Source organism: Cetorhinus maximus, chromosome 9, assembly GCF_964194155.1.
Source record: "Cetorhinus maximus chromosome 9, sCetMax3.hap1.1, whole genome shotgun sequence".
NCBI lineage: Eukaryota > Metazoa > Chordata > Chondrichthyes > Lamniformes > Cetorhinidae > Cetorhinus > Cetorhinus maximus.
Genome location: NC_135887.1, coordinates 8,258,192 through 8,282,091, shown reverse-complemented (window position 1 = coordinate 8,282,091; position 23,900 = coordinate 8,258,192). Strand labels below are relative to the sequence as shown.

General features: G+C 41.0%; 1 protein-coding gene across 3 annotated transcripts in view; it reads right to left on the bottom strand.

Annotated features, from left to right (window-relative positions):
- Positions 1–323: 323 nt before the first annotated feature.
- Positions 324–23,900, bottom strand: part of LOC144684345 (coronin-6-like) — a 326,360-nt gene continuing 302,783 nt past the window's right edge. For all 3 annotated transcript variants that reach the window (XM_078548008.1, XM_078548009.1, XM_078548007.1), the window contains 3 exons: positions 16,818–16,875; positions 13,229–13,459; positions 324–7,396 (listed from right to left, as the gene is read on the bottom strand). In XM_078548008.1, the coding sequence (XP_078404134.1) occupies positions 7,274–7,396; positions 13,229–13,459; positions 16,818–16,875 (412 nt within the window). In that variant the 3' untranslated portion in view covers positions 324–7,273. The remainder of the gene's footprint in view (positions 7,397–13,228; positions 13,460–16,817; positions 16,876–23,900) is intronic.

Genomic DNA, 23,900 nt, shown 5'->3' with positions numbered 1-23,900 from the left:
TCAACCTGGAATGACACTTCTGCAAATTAGGGAACAGGTCCACACCCCATTCCCCCCACTAGCGTCCTTAGCTCACCACTAGTAGCCATAAGAGAAAGGCCATGTATGCCTCTCGCCTCCAATTTTCCCTCTTTTCGGCTAGGATACGCTACATCCTCTGTTTCATAAGCTTCTCCTCATAACTCACATCCAGCATTCTTTTCCCACTTTGGTGCTAAGCGTACTAAAATTCAGTGGCACTATACTGTCCTAGTAAGCCTGGTTTGTAGTCCTCCCTGGCTAGTTTAGAATCAGACCTCTGAACCAAGTCACACACCTACATAAATTTTTGTCTTTATATTGCCTTCTGAAATTACAGGTCAATACCAATGATTAGATGCAGGCCCCAGTATTGGATTGTCCATCATGTATGACATACATGTGTAGCTATGAGGCAATCGATTTGGTGGAAAGGATGCTGGAAAGTGATACTGCCATAAAAAACTCAAATGGAAAATTCTTTAAAGATCATTAAAAGACTTGCAAAGCATTACATTATGATTGATTCCACTTACATTTTTAAGTAATTGGAAGAAAAAGTAATCTTGCTTGTCAACCCACACAGGCCATACAATGGAATCCTCTTTAAGATCCACTCTGTTAAAATCAAGCCCTGTTTAGTGAGGCCCAAAGCTATTCTTTTGCTGCAACACAATCATCAAATCATATGTGTGGTCAAATTTTGGATTTTAATTTTTTTCATCCATGATCATTTAATGTTAATTTCTGTCCTTCCCAACATGCAGAGGCTGCTCAACATATCCATCTGATGTCTTCAGTATCAGCTCTCTTGCAAAGTCTATTTAATACCAGTAGGTGTCTCTAGCATGCATGCTTTCACAGCCTACTATTACTGTTATAAAGCCATTATCAATACCTACTGGTTGTAAATCAGTATTGCATGAATTTTTATCCAAATAAATCTCTCAAAACCTCCTCAAGGCATTTAGCCCTCTAATAAATCGAAATCAAAGACTACATATACATAACTAATATATTGTTTTTAAATCTCTTGGCAAAAACTGTTTGGTTTCAATAAAGTGTTTTTTTAAACAAAAAGTCAGAACCAATATAAATTTTTATTTTACAAATCTGTTGAATTGATCTTCACTGATTGAACTCACTGGCCACAGGCCTATTGAGAAGAGAGACATTAAACATATTGCGCTCTTGCTGATTTGAATATTGATGCGCCTTATTTAGGCTAACAAAATGCGTAGATGTCACCTTTAATGTGGCAAACGAGGTGACATTCAATAGCTTAGCAACATTTACATTACTTTTATAATACAATACAATGCATGATCGGGCAACCTTTATATGTCACAATTGTTACAGATTGTTTACAGTGATGGCAGATTACATTTGTGATGTTTCTCATGCAAAAGGTTACTGTATTACATCAAATTCTTACACAGTACTAGCATCATGGACTTTGGGCTGGACTGTAGTGCTAAAGAGTAGTAACTGAAGAGCAGGTATTTACTGTCCAGTAGGGATATGATAAGTTATTCTTTTAAATTACAGTGGAATAAGTTTTAAAAATGCACAGAAACACACACACATTCATTTTTAAAGATTTCACGATTTCTGAAAATAAAACACAGCACCTTTTGAAGATTGTGCTATCATTGCACCAGTCAGCCCAGGAAGAACACAGGTTAGAGCTTTCCATTTATGTAAGATTATATCCAGGATAGAGGGAACCAAGATTAATGTGTCTATACCATATCACTGAATTCTGTTACCCAGAATTTGCTCTGTCATTTTAGAAAAATATGATGAAAGATGTTGGTTTAAAGTCCTTCAGTCATCAAGGGGTTAATGTATTAACTGGTAAAGAGGCCACACTTTCTGGTTATTTATTTACTTGGTGGGGGTGGGAAGTATTTCTCACAGGCCACACCCCCAGCCAAGTCAGCTTATATGGTTACAGGAATAACTATATAGATAGCGATAAATGTAAAATGCCAGTGAAGTCTTTACAATGCGCCAAGTAATTTCAGATCACCTACACTAATTATAGACATATAGGCATTTCGTTTTCGGACATTTTGGAACACACTGTGCATATTATACAAGTGGCATGATAACCAGCCTGTGATATTTAAAAATGGTCTTTGTCGAGATCATGACCTAAGACAGCGCTTGAGTCTTGTAAAATTGTATTCCTGCTGGTAAGCAGCTCCCAATCATGCCATATATGTCTACTTGGGATGCTTCTTAAAGTAGGTCACTGAGTTCAATAAAGATAAATTTGTCCACTGGCTGCTGCAGAACAAGAGGAATTTGAGCTTTTACATTAGTGCTACACTCGCAGCTATTAAGCATCCCGTAAATCTAACTAAATGCGCTAGATTTCTTCACCAGTTTTCATCCACTAGAAGGGTCACTGTGAAAACCACCATCAATAATAGCCATCATGAAGTGGAATCCAAAAATTCTTCCACTAAGTACAAAGCTTGGCAGAAGTGTTTCATATCTGAGGAAGGGACGTGAGGGGCCTGTGCAAAGGATATCTTAAATATCTTTTGACAGCAACTTTTTTTGTTTTAGTTACAATCGATGACAAATTGCTGAAACATCACAACACGAATAGAAGGAATTCCAGACTCTTATTTCAACTCACCGTTAGTTGATCCGTCAGTAGATATATAAATAGGACAGATTGGTTTAAACTATAGGTGAGGTCAAAAGCCTCTTTTTAACCCTGGATGTAATGAGCTTCAAACAACAAACCTACTGTGGCAAGAAAACAATAGCAAATTTGAGCTAAAAAATCTGTGATGCTGATAATGTATAACATATTTAAAGGCTTAAATGAATTGACAGTAAGACATAAAACCAATGTTTAAAAATAATCAGGATGCACAATATTCATATCTATAAATTCATTAATAATTCTGTATTAGCACTTCAGTTCTTGTCTGTATTGCGATGCCAACATTATGTTACAACCCAGGTTGTGTTAAGAAATTGGAAATTCTTTTGCAAGTTGGAATATTTCAAGCTGCAATCATTTTTCATTACTTTTCAGTTTTTAAGTGGATCAGAAAAGAATTACAATTTGGTTCTGTTACTTTAGTAGGTAACTAAAGCCAAAAAAAAATCATTCAGCCAACTTGATCTCATCTTCCAGCTCACCCCTCCCATTAATCCCATCAATTTAAAATATAACTAACAATCTCATTTTGCTTATTTGGCTCATTTAAACAGAAATAACTTTTAATCTAACAAACTGTCATATTTGATTATTTGGACACCCATCTCTTCTTGATTTTTCTATCAGGGTCTTTCATCCACATTCCACTTAGTTCCCTTGCCAATTTTCTCCCTTTTTGTCTAATTCCTTTGCACGATCTGATTGAGATGCCATCTGTTTATCATCCAGCACTCTGACATTTCAAACAATGATCATGTGTTCACAATTTTTAAACCATGCGCTGCTTCTTTGCAGAACTAACAGAATGATTTGATTCATAGACAGTTCTTCCATTTCCCCTCTGTACTTTGATCACCAGAATGAAGAATGATCACCTGCTACTATCTTCTGTTTTCATGCAGTGTCCACTTGAAATATTAACCTGTCTTTTCAGATACTGACTCACCAACTATGCATCTCTAGCATTTTGCGGTTTTACTTCAGATTTCCAATTTTTTCCTTTTTATCTTTAAACCTCCTCTTCCTATTTCTAAACCAGATACATTCCTCAGATATGTGACATTATATTCAAAGAAACCATTCAAAATATGTCTGAACATTGTGTAACACTAACTGGTCAAATGGTGCAATAAACAACATTTAAAGAAAGTCAAAGCTGCACTTGGGTAAAAAAGTGAACCTCTTCAAGGAAGGGAACCAATTACCTGAACAAAAGCTTCACGTATGATGGAAACCATTTCACTAAGTCATGTAATCAAATAAATATCAGCTGAAGAAAATGTCTTCACTTATATCACATTGGCTGCAGAAGAAAAGTCAGCCAGATTGTATTTAAGGTCTTTCCCATGGCCAAGAAAGTATTACTTGTCAGCCAAAAGTCTTTATAGCTACCCCTATTATGAAAGTGAGCTAAACTAGCTCCCAAATGAAAACTAAAAGTAGCATGGGGATTGGAGACCTAAGATTTTCTCAAAAGAAAGATTTCGACAATGATTCTTCCTGTGACGATGGATTCTATCGCTGCTGCTATAAACACTGAAGAGTCATCGAGCTTGACTTCAATTGAGAGCATCAAGTCCACAGTGGTAGAGTGGGGTGGCAGGGGTGGAGGTGGCGAGAGCAGAGGAAAGCACAAAATGTTCTGTAGTAAAAGCTACTGAACATGCCATGGTTGTAGACAAGGACCTTTGTCAAAAAAGACACGTTTGGCAGATATTTCATTCTGCCTCCCTAGTGCCTTACTTTTCTATTAACTGTTCCATTTCAGTGGCCCCAAGTGTGAGACTAAGACCAAGCCTGACTCCGCAACCAAACACAGATGTTAGATAATGGATGAGGGATGTCAGAAAATCAGCTGAATATAGCTTTCTCTGATTCTATTAAGGTGAAAACAAAAAGTAAAATACACATCTAACCTTCAACTGCCTGTTACACACAAGGCACAACGATATCTCCAGACATTTTCATACATTATGCCCAAGGACAAAATGGTCTCATATTCCTGGACAGCACCATTAGCCTCTTCAGACCACACAGTTTCGTGGAGTTAATGTCCTTTCAATACTAATTTTCATCTGTCATTAAGACTCTAAAAGGCACAGCCAATTAGTCCATAAGATAAATGCCCCCCTGCTTCACAACATTATTTATATTTCTAGTGAGCCTCCTGTTCTTTAAACATATGTCTGCATTGCCTCTGTTATAGAGATCTGTTCCTATTTAAACAAGGCCACAATGTTTTGAGAGATTTGAAGAGATTTGGATTGGCGGTGTTAAAAATCGTTGAGCAGATGATCAAAAGTTGCTAATAACTACCTGCGAACCAACATGTCCAGAAACTGAATAAAGTTGTATTTTGCTTCAGTTAGTTTCTATGTTTCTCTTATCTTCAACTCTGTGTGGTGTTTGGTGGTTTGATATGATATAAGGCAAAGCAATGATTCAGGTTGTTAAATAATATGCACCGATGTTCTTCAAAAGGCTGCTGTGTGACTTTTTGACTTTTACTTAACATGGCTCCAATAAAACAAACAACAAGAAGCAGGTTATTAACATCGAGTCTTTGAACATTCTGCATTTAGAACTTTTTAAAAAAAAATTCAACTCCCAGATGGTTACTTTTCTTTAGCACACCAACACTGCATTAAAAAGAAAACAGGTTTACCTTTGGACTACGATACACTAATATATTTATGATTGGTGTTACAGTGCACAGAAAGAATTTAAAACAGCACGAATGAGCACAGAACATAGCACAAACAACAGATTGACAGAACAGTTAATTTGGCACACACGCTCATGAATTCTTACAGTGAACTCTGCTTAATGTGGAAAGGGCACAAGAGTTGGAAACGTCTTAAGGAGGTAGACTACTACTGTTAGTCAACCATTGAGCTCTACACAGAATCTCCTTAGAGGAGGTTTGACTATCATTGTAAACAGGATTGTGTTGTTCACTGTGTACTGTGTGTAGTTTCCCTCTTACTGGTGTGTTGTGTACACTTGCAGCTTTAACTTGAATCTCATTCTTAGCAGAGGAAAACACAGAGATACTATAGCAGTCTGTTAGTGGGCTCAGTGGCTGAGATCTCAACAGCCATGAGATCCATCAGTCCTCACTCTCTTTCTCTCTATATGTGGAGAATTACAATGAACATTAGGCACGGCACGGACCATTGGGGAAGAGTGCTGCTGGGTCACCCTGTTACCCCCTGCGCTTTGTCTCCCTCCCAACTCAATTTATTTTTTCCACCAATGCTATAGGCCAGATAGAAGCAGGGACTGTGAATGCAACCATAATTCAATAAGTCCCATGGGAAAATAAATCTCTTCTGATATTGAAACATGATCAAGCATCCATGTTATATTTCCTAGTGCGGCCAATGATGGGAGGAGTGCACGTTTGCATCATCTGCATTTTCATACAGCAAAAGTGCCTAAAGACACTATGAAGTCACTACTCTTGGTACAAGACTCGGAGTTATACACATGGTGCTTATCACTGATCGAAAAAGGAAAATCAATGAAAGAAATCCTAGCACTGGGCAACAATTGTAACTTAGAGCTGGGATATAGAAAAAAATGGACATAAACTCACAACAAAAATAAAATAGCACTTATTTTACCAGAATACACAGCGCATACACCAAATATCACACTTATAAGTCATCATGTTTAAAGGTTTCCATTTCTGATAGGTGAAAAGTTCTTGAAACAAAACCATTTTATTTATAAAAGTAAAGAAAATAGCAGAGAACACCCTAGGAGTTTGCTAGCATTGTATATCACTGTTTCAGAACTGACTCAGAGTGAGTACACTGGCCTTACAATGGACCATAGAAGCCACATCATCCACTCGTTTCAACCTGTGTCTATCTTCGAATGCTATAAAATATCTATTTTGCCAAGTGCCAAATACTGCCACAACTTTATACAGTGCAAATCATTAGCTTAAAATTAGATGTATTAAATAGTGTTTTATTACACCTTGGCGGAACTCATTTGTCAAACACAATGCAGCCATAAGCTGAAGAGCTTTGTAAGAATATTAGCCTGGAGATTGTTTAAAAGTTACTTTGTTTTATGAATCATATACTTGAAAAAAAATTGCAGTTCAGACTATCCCACAATCCAGACGATGCCCTTGACATGACCTACAGGTCTACCAGAGGTCATGTTGAGGTCATTCCTTTCCCCTCCCCCTCCCTCAGTCCAAAGAGAAGTCCTGGCATTTACGTTGAGGATATCTGCTCATGGAGACCTTAATGCTCACTAACAATAGTAGTCCACGACCATGTGTAGGAACACTGATCAGGTGTGGCTCGACTTTAGTTCGCTGTAGTTCCCAAACATCATTTAATATTTCCTGTGAATTCTTCAATTAAACTCCAGAACAAAACATTAAATACTTCCACATGATCTTGTCTCACTGGAGTTAAGAATGCGCATACTTTTATGTAGATTGTTATAAAAGCTACTATCATTTGCCACCAGAGTTCTCAGGGTGGGCAATGATGAGTTGAATTGGCTTGGCAGGATACCTTGGAGTGCATGCTAGAGCAGAAGATAGGATTAAGCAGTGCCATTGGTGAACTTTGAGAGCTTGTTCTCTAACTCAGTAATGCGTCTCTCCTGGGACTGGACAATCACCTTCAGTGATTTAATTTCATCCATTAGTTCTTCCATGGTTACACGCTGAAAAGAAAGAAAAGACAATCAATAACGAGCTTATATATGTTAAAGAGAAGCCTGCTTACAGAAGATCAGTCTCCTGTAAGGAACAATGAACGCCCAAATCGAATGTCAACCTTGTTGTGTAGTCAACTGTGGTAATTGTAAGCTAAGCCTTTTCTTACCGTTATGGGGATCATGTGACAGTGCAGACGAATCAGCTCTAAGCGTGGGGAATCTTAGGGGCGGAGCTTTTTAGCCTTGGCCTTAGAACAAGCTTGTAGCCTCACCAGGAGTCTGTAAATAAAGTTTGCTGCTTCTTATGAGAAACCAGCCCTGCATTCCAATTGGCGATGAGGATAAATAATGCCAACGCAGCACCTCGCCTCACAATTGTGAGTATTTTGATATTTTAAGGGAAGAAGTACATTTACCAGCAATGCCTCTCTTTGGCAGAATTGACCTGTACGACTCATCCGTCGAGGACTGGAGTCAGTACAATGAGCGATTAGGTTTCTACTTTGTGGCTAACGAAATAACAACGGAGAAGAAACAGAAGGCAATTCTCCTAAACGTCCGCAGGAGTAAAACCTATAACCTAATCTGTAGCTTGATGGCTCTGAACGCGCCAAATTCCAGATCCTTCACCGAGCTGGTCAACCTCAGGAAGGCCATTTCCAGCCTAAACCCTCAGTGATCATGCAGAGATTCAAGTTTAACTCTGGAGTAAGGGCCCCCGGTGAATCGATCGCAACGTACATCATGAAGTTGAAACAGTTACCGGAGCACTGTGACTTCGGTGATACTTTAAATGAGATGTTGCTAGGTTATTTGGTTTACAGCGTAAACAACGACACCATTAAGCGCCGTTAGCTTGCAGAAACTGAGGTAGACCTGGAGCGCGCCATGGAGATAGTGTTAGCAATGAGAGCGCTGAGAGGGGCTCACAGGCTCTGCAGAGTGTGCAACATGGCGCCGTTCTGCAGTTAGGGCGGGAACCTACCACCGGGCTTGGCACGAAGACCTGGGAGGCTAACGCAAAGCAGGTCAGGGTCCCTATCACTAGAAAAATAAAAAGAAATGCTAGAAGCAGCTCACCAGTAACCCAGAAGTTAAAGTGTTACCGTTGTGGGGGAAATCATGCACTCGCAGTCTGTAGATTTAAAGAGGCAGAATGCCACTACTGCCACAAAGAAAAGGGCATGTTGTTAAACAGTGCAGGGCTAGATCAAGGCAGCTATTCAGACATCAGGTCAAGTTAAATTAAGTTAAATGAAGTGCACAATATCGAAGAGCCAGGAGTTACTGAGGCTGATGTTTAACCCCTACACAATCTGACGGCCAGAAAAACTGAACCAATCAGTTAGACTTCAAATAAATGGAAAACCTCTGCTCATGGAAGTTGACACAAGAGCATCAGCCATAGTGGTGGGAGAACATGTGTTTAAATACCTCAGAGAAGGCTAATTTTGGAGAAAACTGCTGCTTTTTGAAAAAACATATACAGGAAAAGCAATACAGTTGAAAGGCATCACCTCTGTACCTGTATCATACAGACAACAGGCAGCTCAGTTGCCAATAATTGTTGTAACTGGAGAAGGACCTAGCCTTCTGGGGCTGTGATTGGCTGAAGTAAATCAAACCACATTGGTCAGAATTTTTTCAGGTCCAGGACAGGAGGAATTCCAGAGCTGCTGAAATAGTATGACAGGGTATTCCGAGATGAGTTAGGGAAAATCAAAGGTCTGCAAGCTAAAATATACGTGGACCCTGATGCAACACCCTGGTTTTTTAAGGTCTGTGCCTTACGCTCTGAGAGAAAAGGTAGATGCGGAATTATGCCATTTGGAGAAATTAAGAATAATACAGTCAGTCCAATTTTCAGAATGGGCAGCACCCATTGACCCTGTGCTAAAACCAGACCAAACCATTCAATCTGGGGATTATAAATTAATGGTGAATGTGGCTGCGAAATTAGACAAATATCCAATCCCGAAGATTGAAGATCTGTTATGCTAAACTTGCTGGAGGGAGGCCCTGTACTAAATTGGACGTGGTCATGTGTATCAGCAGCTCGAGCTGGACAACACATGAAGAAGTTAGTCAGCATAAACACGCACAAGGGCCAGTACCAATGTACACGCCTACCCTTTGGTGAGTCCTCTGTCTGTGCGATTTTCCAAAGAACCATGGAAAGCTTATTACAAGGATTTCCCCGAGCTATAGTCTTCTGGACGACCTCCTAATCACAGGACCCCCATGCAGAGCATGTGGCAAACCTGGAAGAGGTTCTGAAGAGATTTTTAGAGGCTGGAGTTAGTTTTTTTTTAAAAAGTGCACCTTTCCACGCAAAGGAAGTTACGTACCTGGGTCATCGAGTGGATGCCCAAGGCTTGCATCTGTTAGAGGTGAAGGTCAGGGCAATCAAGGAAGTGCCCTCTCCTACTAACGTCATGGAGCTCAAGTCTTTTTTGGGCATGGTAAACTATTACAGTCAATTCTTGCCTAATCTATCTACAGTGTTAGCCCCTTTATACTTATTATTTAAGAAGAACCATAGATGGCCCTGGAAGGCACAGCAAGAATCAAGAGCCAAGATGCTTTTATACTCATCGTGTCTGCTAGAGCACTATGATCCGTCTAAGGAATTCATACTCACTTGTGATGCATCTCCCTGAGAAGTGGGAGCAGTATAATCACACAAGATGGAGGATGGATCTGAAAGGCCGATAGGATATATATCCAGAACCCTGTCTGCAGCCCAGGAAGGTGGCTCTTAAATTCAAAAAGAGGGCTTATCTATCGTATTTGGAGTGAAGAAGTTCCATCAATATTTGCACTGTCAACACTTCACCATAGTGTCAGATCACAAACCCGTCAGGTTTGTTTAGTGAAGATAAGAATCGCATCGATAGCCTCTGCTAGAATTCAAAGATGGGCTTTAATTTTGTCGGCATACAAGTACATTTTTATGCATTGTCCGGGTGTGCATATAGCAAACGCAAACATCCTCAATCGTCTCCTTTTGTCTGATAGTATTACACATGTACCAGTACCTCAAGAGGTAGTACCTATGTTAAATTTCCTGGACTCCTCACCAGTCTGCACGAGACAAATAAAGAATTGGACAAATCGGGATCCAATTTTAGCAATAGTCGGCGAACAAGTGTTACAAGGATGGTCAAATACACAAGTCTCTGAAGAATTAAAACCATTCTTTGCCTGTATATCTGAGCTGAGTTGTCAAAATGGTATCTTATTATGGGGATCAAGAGTTGTCATCCCTGTGCAAGGAAGAGAACCATTATTGGAAGAACTTCATAGTGTGCATCCTGGTATTTCGAAAATGAAGATGCTCACACGAAGTTATATCTGGTGGCCAGGTATAGACAGTGATATAGAGAAAATGGTTAAACACTGTCTCCTGTGCCAGCAACAGCAGAAGTTGCCCGTTTCAGCTCCACAGCATCCGTGGGAGTGTCCTGGTCATCCCTGGGTTAGACTACATATAGACTATGTAGGTCCATTTCTTGGTACCATGTTTCTTGTGATTATCGACATACGTTCCAAATGGATGGATGTGTTTGAAGTGAGATCACCCACTTTGTCTGCAACCATTGAAAAACTGCGCCAGAGTTTCAGTGTTCATGGTTTACCTGAAGTTACTGTATCAGACAATGGTACTGCTTTCACTAGCACTGAATTCCAAAGATTTGTGAACGTAAATGGGATTAAACATGTCAGAACAGCACCGTACCATCCCTCGTCCAACGGGTTAGCAGAAAGAGCAATACAAACGGGAACATCAGAAACACGAATTTCAAGATTCCTGTTCAGCTATCGCACAACTCCTCATGTGACCACTGGTTTAACACCTTCAGAATTGTTAATGAAGCGCTGACTTCATACAGGATTGAGTCTAGTGTTCCCTAATTTAGAGGGGAAGGTGGAGAGAAACCAGGGGAGTCAGAAAGTGAATCATGATGTTCACAGTAAAGGTCAAGCGTTTACAGACAGTTTTTTGTATGAAATTTTGCAACTGGACCAAGGTGGGTCCCTGGTACAATAATCTCTGAAACAGGACCTTTATTTTATCAAGTAGAAGTGGAAAACAGGATTGTTAGGAAACACGTGGATCTTCTCAGAGGTCGAGAAACCCTCCAACAACCAGTTAATCCACCTGAAATCGAAGTCAAAACTTCGGCTCCTGAGGTGCCAGATGGACAAAGAATAAACATACCTGATGTCCCTGTTGAAGTAAATAATTCTGAACTGCCATTGTCTAGGGATGTCCCTGAAGCTGCAGTTCCAGTACAAATCGATCCAATGGGAGGTCCTCCAGTTGTACAGTTGCGCCGCTCTACCTGAATCCAAAAACCTCCTCAAAGACTACATTTATAATTGTGTGAACTGTTTATAATTGTATATGATATGGGTTAAGATGTTTTGTAAATAAGAGGGTAAAACAAAATTAAAGGTGGAGGGAATGTAGTAATTGTAAGTTAAACCTTTTCTTACTGTTATGGGAATCACGTGACTGTACAGACAAATCAGCCCTAAGCGTGGGGAATCTTAGGGGCGGAGCTTTTAGCGTTGGCCTTGGAACAAGCTTGGAACCTCACCAGCAGCCGGTAAATAAAGTTTACTGTTTCTTACAAGAAAACAGCCCTGCATTCCAAGTTTATCACAACATTAGATATCAGAGCATTGGTGGACTACAATAGTGAGTTAATTTGATTTAGGTTCAGTGTCTCCTTTCAGGTTGAATTAAATTATCTGAATTATCAAACCTAATGTCAGAATTACTCTTTCTACATAATTACTCTTTCTACACCTTTCCAGCAATCTAAAATACCCTCGCAAGTCCTTTCAGACCTTACAGCTGGTGTTGGACCATCAGAATCTTATCTAATGTACAACCGGCAACACCACATTCATTCTACAAGTCGTGGATGTGGATTTTGTTTGTGAGCTAGTTTGTCTTAGATATTCTCAGGCACAGCAGTGTTAGCGATTCCCATCTTGCATCCAGGAGAATTCCTTACCTGTACAATATCTAATTATATGACAGTGTAACCCAGGGGTATAATAATAGAATTCAGTTGTGACCTGAACTGGATATTGTGACTTTCACATGTCTACATATGGACTTCTCCAAACTGTCTAAAGTTGGACCAAAACACAATGAGGCAACGCCAGTCTGGAGTTTAAATTTTATTTTACAGAATGCAGAATCAAAGCTAACTCTGCTTATATTACTCAATCTCGTTTTGCTTTTTGAAGAATAGGAAAAATAATAAACCAGGTGCCTTATTCCAGTTGAAGGATGTGCCATTGTTATTTTTTTACCTGATCTTGCTTTCTACACAACTCCTCTAACTGCAAAAAATTGACTTGCTGCATTTCAGCTTCCACCTCCAAACCTGCAGCTTTGGGCTTCTTATTTAATAAGCTGACTGAATGCCCGCCTGCTCAATTTTTTCTCTCTGCTGTTCACCGGGAGGGTTGTGACTCTGATGTTCCCACTAAGGCCCGCCAACAATGATTCTGACAAGAAACTAGGCACCTCTCCTCTCCCTTGGGGTACAAGCTCAAAGGCATCAACTTCAGCTTTTTTGCCAAGTGAATGCAGTCACCTTGGCTAACAGGCTTAGGCTGTTGACACTATTTGTATCCGCTTGAAATGGATTATAGGCCTATGATATTTCACAGACTGGCATATCGGCTTTAATACACAACTTCAATAGCAGCAGTGTGTGTGTGTGTGTGTGTGGTGGATGGGTTGGGAAGCAGGGGGATAGACAGACCTTATACTAGAAATAGTTGGAAAGGCAATGATGCTTTAAGCACACGTACAGAAAAATTTGATTCGCAAGTGGAGTAGCTTCGTCGAGGTCCGAGAGGTGGCTTGTTGTCCAGAATGTTCTTCTTGGCAAATTTAAGTTCCCTGTTTTTAGGCGGAATGTAGCCGTCTTTCAATGAGATGAGGATAGGATCAGCGTTCTTCCCTGACATCCACTCCTCAGGGTCTAATGCTGCTTCAGGGCCTTGTGTGTCTGGGTATAAGTCGTCTTGGAAAAGATCTGACTACAAAATTCATAGGAAGAAGAAGATATAATTTCAGTTGCAGTGACCACGAGAGATTTATATTCAAGTCGTAAAATGCACATTGATCGTAAAATGCTCCTTATTCAATTCCACAGTATTGAAATCTTTGGCCAGTTTGACCAGTTACTTGGTGTCAGGGTTGTGAATCAATTGTTTTAGTGGCCTTCATTCTAAGAAAGAATCAAGTTTAGAAGGTGTGGTTCAGTCCCAGCATTGTATATCTGTCCTAAATGATCAATGACAAAGGACTTTAAAATGTTGAATTTTTTTTGAAAAAAATACTATCCTTTCCTACCTTTTTACATTCTTCGCATTAGTTCTGATAGCCATTCTCAAGTACCTTTGCCTCTTGATGGTCCAGATGTACAAAAGTCCTTTCCACACATAGAAACAATTGAAATTTTAAGGCCCTTAGGAGGAGGCCATTCGGCCCATCTTGTCTGTACAATGGGTCACAGGATACCCAATGCACACATGGAAGCAAATACATTTCTTGCTCAGACCACAAGGGGAATTATAGGAGACCACACTCCCTAAGTACCTCTCACATTGGAAGCACATATCAGGAAGCATGGCCTGCCCCCACCCCCCACAATTTCATGTGCATTAAGATTAATGGATGGATAGTGACATGCCACATGTACCCAAATTCATAGGTTTGCGCTCCGGCTGCACAAGCCAGCGGTGGTCAGCAGATCAGTCATTATCTTATTGAACGGCGGAGCAGGCTCGAGGGGCCGAGTGGCCTAACTCCTGCTCCTAATTCAGATGTGTTTGCATGTTCGTATGCTTCCACACAAGGAGCACAATTTCATAATACTACACTGGAGCTCTTTAAATTGCTGCTCTGAACATCAGAGCTTAACAGAAATTTCCCATGTCTCTTAGATCGTGTGCTCTCTTGAGATGTGTGGCTTTGGAGATACTACAGAGTTCTGCTTTAGTAAACTGCACAGGCAGCACAGCACAGGGATCAGCCTTTAGTCTTTGCAACCAAAGAATTGAGAGATGCTGAACAAAACCATGTAAAAATCACAGCAAGCTCTTTTTAGCACTTCAAAGGTGAACAGACCTTCTGATTTAAAAGGAATGCATTGGCTTCAATTTAGTCTTTGCACCCAGAGGTTAACAACTGGTTAAACATGGGTAAGAATAAATGTCAAAAATCAGCACTGCCAGGGACTGGCTGTTCTGCCTTCTACTCTTTGTTTTTATCAGATTTAATTTTCCCAGACTCAGGATGCCAAGTCTCATGAAGGGCCCCTAAGCTCAAACCTTGATCTATTTTTATTCTGGCAGAAGCTGATTGATCTAACGTGCATTTCCAAGAGCTGTTACTTCAATCATTAAAAGAACTCGCATGCAGGCAAGATATCATCCACTGGAATCATTCAGATAACTTTTCAACTGTCAAAATATTATTCTGGGTATCAAATCACCCGCTGGGTCAAATCTGGGTTTGGTTTCCAAGCACTGACTAACCTTTGGATGATAATGGGAAAACTGTCAAGAGATTTTTTAAATAAACAAATATTTAAGATTCAAAATATCTGAATTGATTATTTAAAAATTGAAGAGGTTATATTTATTAAAAATTGATGCTTTAAGTAAGGTTTATTGTAAGATTTATTAAAGTTTATTGTAAGGTTTACTAGTAAGAGTTATCAATAGTTGTAAGGTTTATGAAGTTAAGGCCGAGTAAAATTAACATAGGTAAACCAAAGTGAAATAAAGTTAAAGTGAATGAAGTAAAGTTAAGACGTGGCAGGGCAGCTCGGTTGCATGGAATGCGTGTTCTGTAGTACGTAGGAAGTCGTGGACGCTACCAGTGACCTAGATGATGACATGTGCAGTAAGAGTCACTCGCTGCAGAAACTTAAGCTCCGGGTTTCAGAGCTTGAGCGGCAGCTAGAGTCACTGTGGCGCATCGCGAGGCTGAGAGCTATGTGGATAGCACATTCAGAGAGGTGGTCACACTGCAGGCTAGGAGCATGGAGGCAGAGAGGGAATGGGTGACCAAGAGAACCAGGCAGGTAGCACAGGAGTCCCCTGAGGTCCAGCTCGCTAATCGATTTTCTGTTTTGGATGCTGGACAATGTTGGTTCCTAGGAGGAGTGCAGTCAGAGCCAAGTTTGTGGCACCACGAGTGGCTCAGCTGTACAGGAGGGGAGGAAGAAGAGGCAAAGAGCAGTGATAGGGGATTCGTTAGTTAGAGAAACAGACAGGCACTTTTGTTGTTGCAGACATGATTCCAGGGTGGTATGTTGCCTCCCTGGTGCCAGGGTCATGGATATAACCAAACGGTTACAGAGCATTCTGGAGGGTGAGGGTGCACAGCCAGAGGCTGTGATCCACGTTGGTACCAATGATATAGGTAGAAAAAGGGATGAGGTCCCGCAGGCTGAGTTTAGAGAGTTAGGAAAGAGATCAACGAGCAGGACCTCAAAGGTGGTAATCTCCAGATTATTCCCAAGACCACGTGCTAGTGAGTTTGGAAATAGGAGAATAGACCAGATGAATGTGTGACTGGAGAGATGGTGCAGGAGGGAGTGTTTAAGATTTCTGGGACATTGGGACCAGTTCTGGGGAAGGTGGAATCTGTACAAGCGAGATGGTTTACACCTGAATAAGACCGGGACAAATATTCTTGCAGGGAGATTTTCTAGTGTTGTTGGGGAGGGTTTAAACTAGATTGACAGGGGGATAGGAACCTGAGAGCAGATTATAGGACAAATTCAGAGCAGGGAGCGGGTGACAGAAAATTAGCGAGTGACTCTGCAAAACAGAAGAAGCGAAGGTTAAAGAGTGTACAACACAGGAATTTGGCAGTGTTAAAAGGTGCATATTTAAACGTATGGAGTATAGCAAACAAAGCCAATGAGCTGAGGGCACAGATAGACACATGGCAGCATGATAGCAATGCTATAACTGGGCAAAATTGGCAGCTCAACATCCTTGGATAAAGGGTGTTCAGACAGGATAGAGAAGGGGCTAAAAAAAGTGAGGGTGTAGCATTATTGGTTAAAGAATCAATTACAGCTGCGAGGAGGGTGATATACTAAATGAATCATCGAATGAGGCCATATGGGTTGAGGCAGAAACTCTGAACTCATTTAAAAGGCACCTGAAGTGCTGTAATCTGTAAGGCTGCAGATTGGGAGCTGGCAGGTTGGACTAGAATGGGTGGCTAGTTTCTTTTTCAGCCAACACAGACACGATGAGCTGAACGGCCTCTTTCTGTGCCTTAATTTTTCTGCAGTTCTATGGATGCAACTTCTGCATTTCCCTCCATGTCCCTTTTGATTACTTGCATAATGGGCTTTTCTACTGCACTGACCTTCCGAGGCACTGTCATTGTAATAGGTTCACACTTCCGTTCATGTAATTTGAAAAACCTAAAAATAAAAAAGGTCACAAATCAGATTCTGTTAAACAAACAAAGAAACTGCAAAACAAAATGGGTTCTGTCACAAACATTACACAGGGAGTGATAGGCGAGATGATAGCGTCGTGGTAATGTCACTGAGGCTAGTAATCCAGAGGCCCAGGCTAATGCTCTGAGGATATGAGTTCAAACTGCACCACAGCAGCAGCCTAAATTTGAATTAAATTAATAAAAATCTGTTAGTTTCATGGTCACTATTACTAACACTATCATCAGTTGTCATAAAAACCCATCTGGTTTGATAGTGCCCTTTAGGGAAGGAGATCGACCATCCTTACCTGGTCTGGTTACACGTGAATCCAGACCCCACAGTAACGTGGTTGACTCTGAATGGCCTAGCAAGCCACTCAGTTCAACGGCAATTAGAGATGGGCAACAAATGCTGGCCTTGCCAACGACACACCATCCTATGAAAGGATAAATTAACTGGGAGCGGTAACAAGGACTTGGTTGAATTCAAAGGTTTAGCTGAACGCAGAGACTGCAATGCTGAACTTCCAAGTGATTTATAGCAACTACCTGAACCCCGTGACTGTTCCAAATTTCTACAATTTTCCTAAAGATGAAAGGAGTTTTCCTGATTTTCAAACAGGTAGGGTTGGAAAGTGGGCTGTGTTCTTATGTCTTGTGTATATTCCAGTAATTGGGTCCAGCAGCACCGTGAGTACCCACCTCAAACAAGCGAGCACGTTAATACATGCAGGTGCCAAGCTTTAATGACATCCATCTGAAATGGGTGGCATTGGATGCTGGCAACACTAGGTGTGCTGGAGGGCATGGAAAGAATACAGCAGTATAGAGGTCGGAAAATTTCAACCATTTCTTAGTTGTCCTTCAATTGGTTCCTGTAATTTATAAAGTTCTTTCCCCAACACCGCTACTGGCACTAAAGGGTTATTCAAAGGGAATGCCCGTTTGGAAGAGGACAACCTTAATGAAGGGTGGGATGCCAGGTAGGTCAAGCTACAAGAAGATATTGCATGCCCAGCCTCCATAACCTGCACCGTCATATCTGGAGACAGCTAGCTAGCCCTTACCTAAACAGGTATAATGCTGGTGCAGGCTCTGCTTGCCAAAGAAAGCTAATGGCACAATGAGGATGTGTTAAAGCCTAACTACCATAATGTTCCATGCTTCTTCCTTCCAACTGCAGGATACTTTTTAGGGAGGTAAAGTATAAAATCAGGATATCCTGGGGCAATCAGCAGCCAGCATAGCCTGATTGGATGTGTCCATCAAGAAGTCCCCAACAACTACTGCAGGCCCTGGAAAACCTGCCTGGCAAAGACCATGTGGAACTGTTTTCTCAGGGTCAGCAGAGAGAGACAATCATTACTAGTGTGCCACAATGGAATGGCACATCTGGGGTATTGGTTATGTCTTGGTAGGTTTGATGAAGTCTTCATAGTGTTTAGCAGGTTAACTGTAAGTCTTTATTAACTACTAGAACTATTTACAAGAATACAGTAAAGGATACAAGCTAGGAACCGTCTCCATGCTTAGATCTGCACATGGCCCTGTCCAACATCACACTGAACCCTAGATACGGGTCATGTGTTTTCTTACATCACTGTGTGGACAGTACTATACTCACTCTGGCATTGACCCTTTATGTGCCAGACATTATACTACACCTCCCCCCAAGTCTTTATACAATGTATTTAATGCTGTAATAGTTTACCACATTTAAAGTACTCATAGGTTATCACTATTATTACATTATCATTACCCCATCTCCCCCACTTAGGTCCTTGAATTCAAAGGTACAGGCTGCCTGGAGGCCTTATAAGATCATAAGGTCTAGGAGCAGGAGTAGGCAATTCAGCCCCTCAAGCCTGCCTCACCATTCATTACAATCATTTCGGCATCAACTCCAATTTCCTGCCCTCTCCCCATAACCTTTCAACCCATTACCAATTAAAAATCTGTATATCCCCTCCTTAAATTTGTTCAGCGTCCCGGCATCCACTGCACTCTGAGGTAGTGAATTCCACAGATTCACGACCCTTTGAGAAAAGTAATTCCTCCTCATCTCTGATTTAAATCTACCACCCCTTTGCCTAAAACTATGGCCTCTTGTTCTAGAATGCCCCAGAAGGGGAAACATCCGCTCCATGTCTACTCTGTCTATCCCCTTTAGCATCTTATATACCTCAATTAGATATCCTCTCATCCTTCTAAACTCTAGCAAGTATAGGCCTAAACTGCTCAATCTCTCCTCACAAGACAAGCCCCACATCTCTGGAATCAATCTAGTGAACCTCCTCTGAACCGCCTCCAATGCAACTACATCCATCCTCAAGTAAGGGGACCAGAACTGTGCACAGTACTCCAGGTGCGGTCTCACCAATGCCTTGTACAGTTGCAACAACACTTCCCTATTATAACCCTTTCGTATCTCGTTCACACTGCTGCTAGAGGAGTGGCAGTGTCATTAAAAATGTATAATTTTAAGTTGAATTCATATATATATTTTTGTGTTAAGAAAGGTAAAAATGGTTTTGGTTTCACTTAGGTTTTGTTTATGAACCTTGGTGCCTGGGTGTCTGGATAGACTTGTGGCTGAAGGTTTCAGGTCTTTTGAGTGTGTTGTTGTATTTATACATATTAAATGAGGTTTTACAACCCCTGAAGTGGAAGAGATGTGTTAAGAGGGGTTGAAAGTTCAGTGGTTCTAGAAAAAAAAACACAAAGTAGAAAAGCTTTACTGTTGCCTAGCAACAGTGATCCAGGGACACAGACACAGGAAAGACAGGAGTTCAGTGAGTGTGTGTCAGAGAGAGAGAAGACAGGAAATTTTAAGATCTCCTGAGAAGAATAAATGCAAGGTTAGTGGGACAGTAGTTAACTGAATAGTCGATTTATGGGACTCAGGCTGAGTTGTTTTTGCTCTGCAGCTGAAGAAACAGTGAGATTAGAGTGCGATTTTTGGCTGTCTCAGGGAGAGATAGGAGTTGGGTGAGAAGCATCAGGTGAATGCCCAGGAATTCACCAGGGGAAAAAAAATCCTTTGCAACTGTGCCAATCCCAAGCGAGAAGCATTTGTGTCAAACTAGTGGTAACTCGTCAATGGTTTGTGTCTCTATAAAAAGATTTCTGGGGTAACTGCATAATGGGAATTTGAATTGTCTTCTTGTGTTTGTATTGAGATCTTTCCAACCTTTTTGTCTAGCGTGATATACTTCATTTTTCTTGCTTTAATAAATATTTTATTCTTTGTGTTAAACGTTCATCAGCAGGCTTCTGTGAGCTTGTTCAGTAATTTTCCTCCACAGTTTCTAAAAAAAAGAGTTTGGATCTATCAAGCCAGGTTTCACTTTGGGACCTGACTTGCCCAGTATTAACATCAGCTGGGATCATAACAGTAGGTTTTGTCTTTGCTGGTTCTTTTTGTTGGTTTGGAGGTTCAGCTGGCATCCGGGTGCCTTTCCATCCTTTTCTTCCATTCCTTTCTATTGAACTACCCTTGGTCAGTTTAGCTGTTGCGTTGATCGGTGGTCGCTAATCTAACTCTTTCCTGCGGGATGGATAAACGTTATATTTGTAGCTTCTCTCGCTTCTTCCATCGTCATGTGGGTTGTCCCGGTGTCCTCTGTGGCTGAGGAAGAGAATTGCTGTGACGAGAATGAGGTTTAGTGGCACACACATGCTATCAGCCATGGACATGCTCCCAGATTCCAGCATCTTATATGGCTTTGGCATGCTGGCTGGGAGCTGCAGAGCATGTTCAGTGGTTGCAACACTGACCTGCTGTACCTGTCGTCAGAGCCAGGGTTTGAGGCTCATCGGACTGCTGGTCACCTCTTTTACATCCTCCACTGGAGGCGTTGTGGTTACCTCCTGGGTTGTTGGCTGGACAGACCATTGTAGGTTTTCCAGCACCTGGAACAGGAATGAAGAATTCTGCTCCGCAAAGGCAAAAGACAGTTCAGAGCTGAAGTCCTAGTCTGGACACTTTTTGTTCCAGTGCTAGGAAGTTGCAGTTCTGTTTGGTTAAAGACAATAGTTGTTTTGAAATCATCTGCCATTTTGAGGAGATCCAAGGCTATGCGGGCATCCCTGCTTAGGAGAGAGAAAAGCCTGTTATGGATGTCGTACATCAGCTCAATGATTTGTTTGCCATAGTACGTTAATCGTTCCAGTCAAAGCACTGACTGGAAGCCAGATTCCTCCAGGCCCACAATGTGGTATGTCTGTTGTTCAAAGCCAGAGGTCTTTTAGCCATGCTTCTTTGTTACCCCAGCTCCTGTGTCTAATTTAAAATTTGTTAAATGGCCATTGACTGAAATGTCCACATACCAAAATGAGAAACCAAGATCTTTGACCTCACCCAAGAAGCATGGCTGTGTTTCTTCCAAGTTTGCAATCTCGACTTTGTGGATAATCTTTGGGCCTTCTGCGTGTTTCAGAGTTTTTGCCCTGCACAGTTTGCCATATTGTCCAATCCTGTTGCACTGAAGTATTGGACTAAAATTGCAGGCTATAGGTCTCACCAGTGGGGTGCTTTGCTCCACAGCTTTGGCATGGTCACTCTGCTGGCCGGTTTGGGTATTGCTTTCCCTGGCCTGGAGTGTTCCGGTGTCTTGTTGCTTAACTAGCTGAACTGTGGGTGGGCCTCTGCACCATGGTTTATTTTCTCCCCTTAAAATTGTTCTGCGCTGCTCACGGAGTTCTGACTGCCTAACTATCTGGATTGCCTTTTCCAGGATTAGATCTTCCTTTGCTTGCATGAGGTCAGAGAGTGTGTCATCCGCTATTCCTACCACTATTCTGACTCTGATAAGTTTGATATTAAATCCCCATACTTGCAACCCTTGCCATCCTGTACAGATCATTGATGAATGAATCAACAGTTTTGTCTGGTTGTTAAACTCTCTTATTGAATTTAGCTCTTTTGAGTATTTTATTGCTTAGATTAAAATAAATGAAGAATGATTTTAGTACTTCTTCAAATTTTGCAGATGATGCATTAATTCCCTGTCATGCAATAAATGTAATCTGCAATTAGGCCTACTGAGTAAAACTGCGTGTTCACCTGTTCTTCGTCTCATGTTTTATTTAAACCTGAAACAATACTGTATCTTAAGAAGCTTTTCTTCCAAAGTCCCTAATTTTGTGATTGATCTGGGCCTTGGATTAGTCCGAATTGACTCGGAAGTGTGGAAGTTTAATCCATGTTCAAAACGTTCAAAAAGTATATTCCGTTTTAAGAGTTTTCCGGATTTCAAGACGGCATCACCATTCACTCAGAGGCAAAGGGATTTCCATGCTTCAACTTGGGAATTGGGTTTTTGGCAATGGGTTTTTTTTCAAACTACACTTCTGACACAAAATTACTTTAAAGATTTCTCAGGACTTGCTGCAGCCTGGAATGTTAAAAGATTTAGCTCACCTTGCATCTGCTGACTCTGCACTCTGAACCTACACTTCCAAAGCAGATTCCATAGAGTCTTCTCTTACACTGCAGTAAGGAATTTCAAATCTCTGCCTTCAGCTTCAAAGCCTCTCTTTGGAGCTTATCCCTGGCAATGTTTCCTCTGCTCCTCTGTTTCTGGAGCTTCTTTTCAGGTCAGAATGCTTTGTTGAATTTTTATCAGTCTTCCAGCATTTCAGTTTGTCTCTGTATTTTAGTGAGGTTCTGGATTCTTATCCCTCTGCTGCCACCATGTTGTGGGGTGTTGGTTACGTCTCAGTAGATTTGATGAAGTCTTTGTAGTCTTTAGCAGGTTAACTGTAGGTCTTTACTAACTACTAGAACTATTTACAAATATACAGTAAAGGATACAAGCTAGGAGCTGTTTCCATTCTTAGATCTGTATGCTGCTCTGTCCAACACTAAACTGAACCCTAGGTGCTGGTCACGTGATCTCTACATCACTGTGTGGGCGGTACTATACTCAGTCTTACATTAGCCCTATATGTGCCAGTCCCTTTTACTGCAACATCCAATGACAGTAACAATCACTGTGGACTGAAACTTGGCTCCCTCTCCTATAATGCAGACCTATGGGGATGATGTCCTAGAGTTGCACCTTATGTAGCACTACTTCAACTTCAGTAGTTACCACGCAAGATGTCAGGTGCTGGACTGTCCAATCCAAATTCAATTCTTGCACTTTGCTCTCCCTTTCCATTCATTTTGCAGGTCTTTTCCTTCACTCCTACCTATCCAGTTTTCATAAAGGTTGAGCAGCCATTTGAGCCACTGCAAAGTTTTTCAATATTTTTCTCCCCTTATTGTGACATTCCCCTTAAAGTGTCACCATTTATTTACATTTCATTTACATACAATACTATTGCAATCACCAGCCCCCAGTGAACACCAACACGAGTGTTTCCCATACCTGCAAAATTATACACCTGAAGTTATAGAGAATTATTGAGCTGACATGGAAAGTGGGTACAAACATGCCCTCTCTATTTCAGTCTCTCAAAAACTGGTAAGTAGCCATTCTGGCATGGATTATGCCAAAAGAGGAACTGTAAGGCTTTATATTATTAATTTGGGGGAGTGGATTTACCAGATATCGATAGCTACTGCTGATATCGCTATTTTTATCTGCATGTTGAGCTTCGGTGACATTTGCAGGATTGATGGTTGCCGTGTCATTGATCTACTATAATCAAAATCAAATTTGCTCTCCACTGAGACCAACCATAATAACCATGTTTACGAAGTATTTTATTATACCTCAAAATTTTCAAAGCCCAGAAAGTCCGTGCTTAACATAATTAATTGGCTCCTGGAAAACATGATGTTATGCAAAGTCTAGACAGCAATTTAATAAACAGGGGTTACGTTCCTGGGGGAAGGCTTTTGGAAAATTTCTTTCCATGCAAACATATACATTGACATTAGACTGGCAACTTCCCCCACTTACAACAATGTTATGCAAGTTAGCACATTTTTTATACCTTGCAAACCACCCATGACCAGACATGGTTCTCTATGTTTGAACTTCCATCTTAGTATTA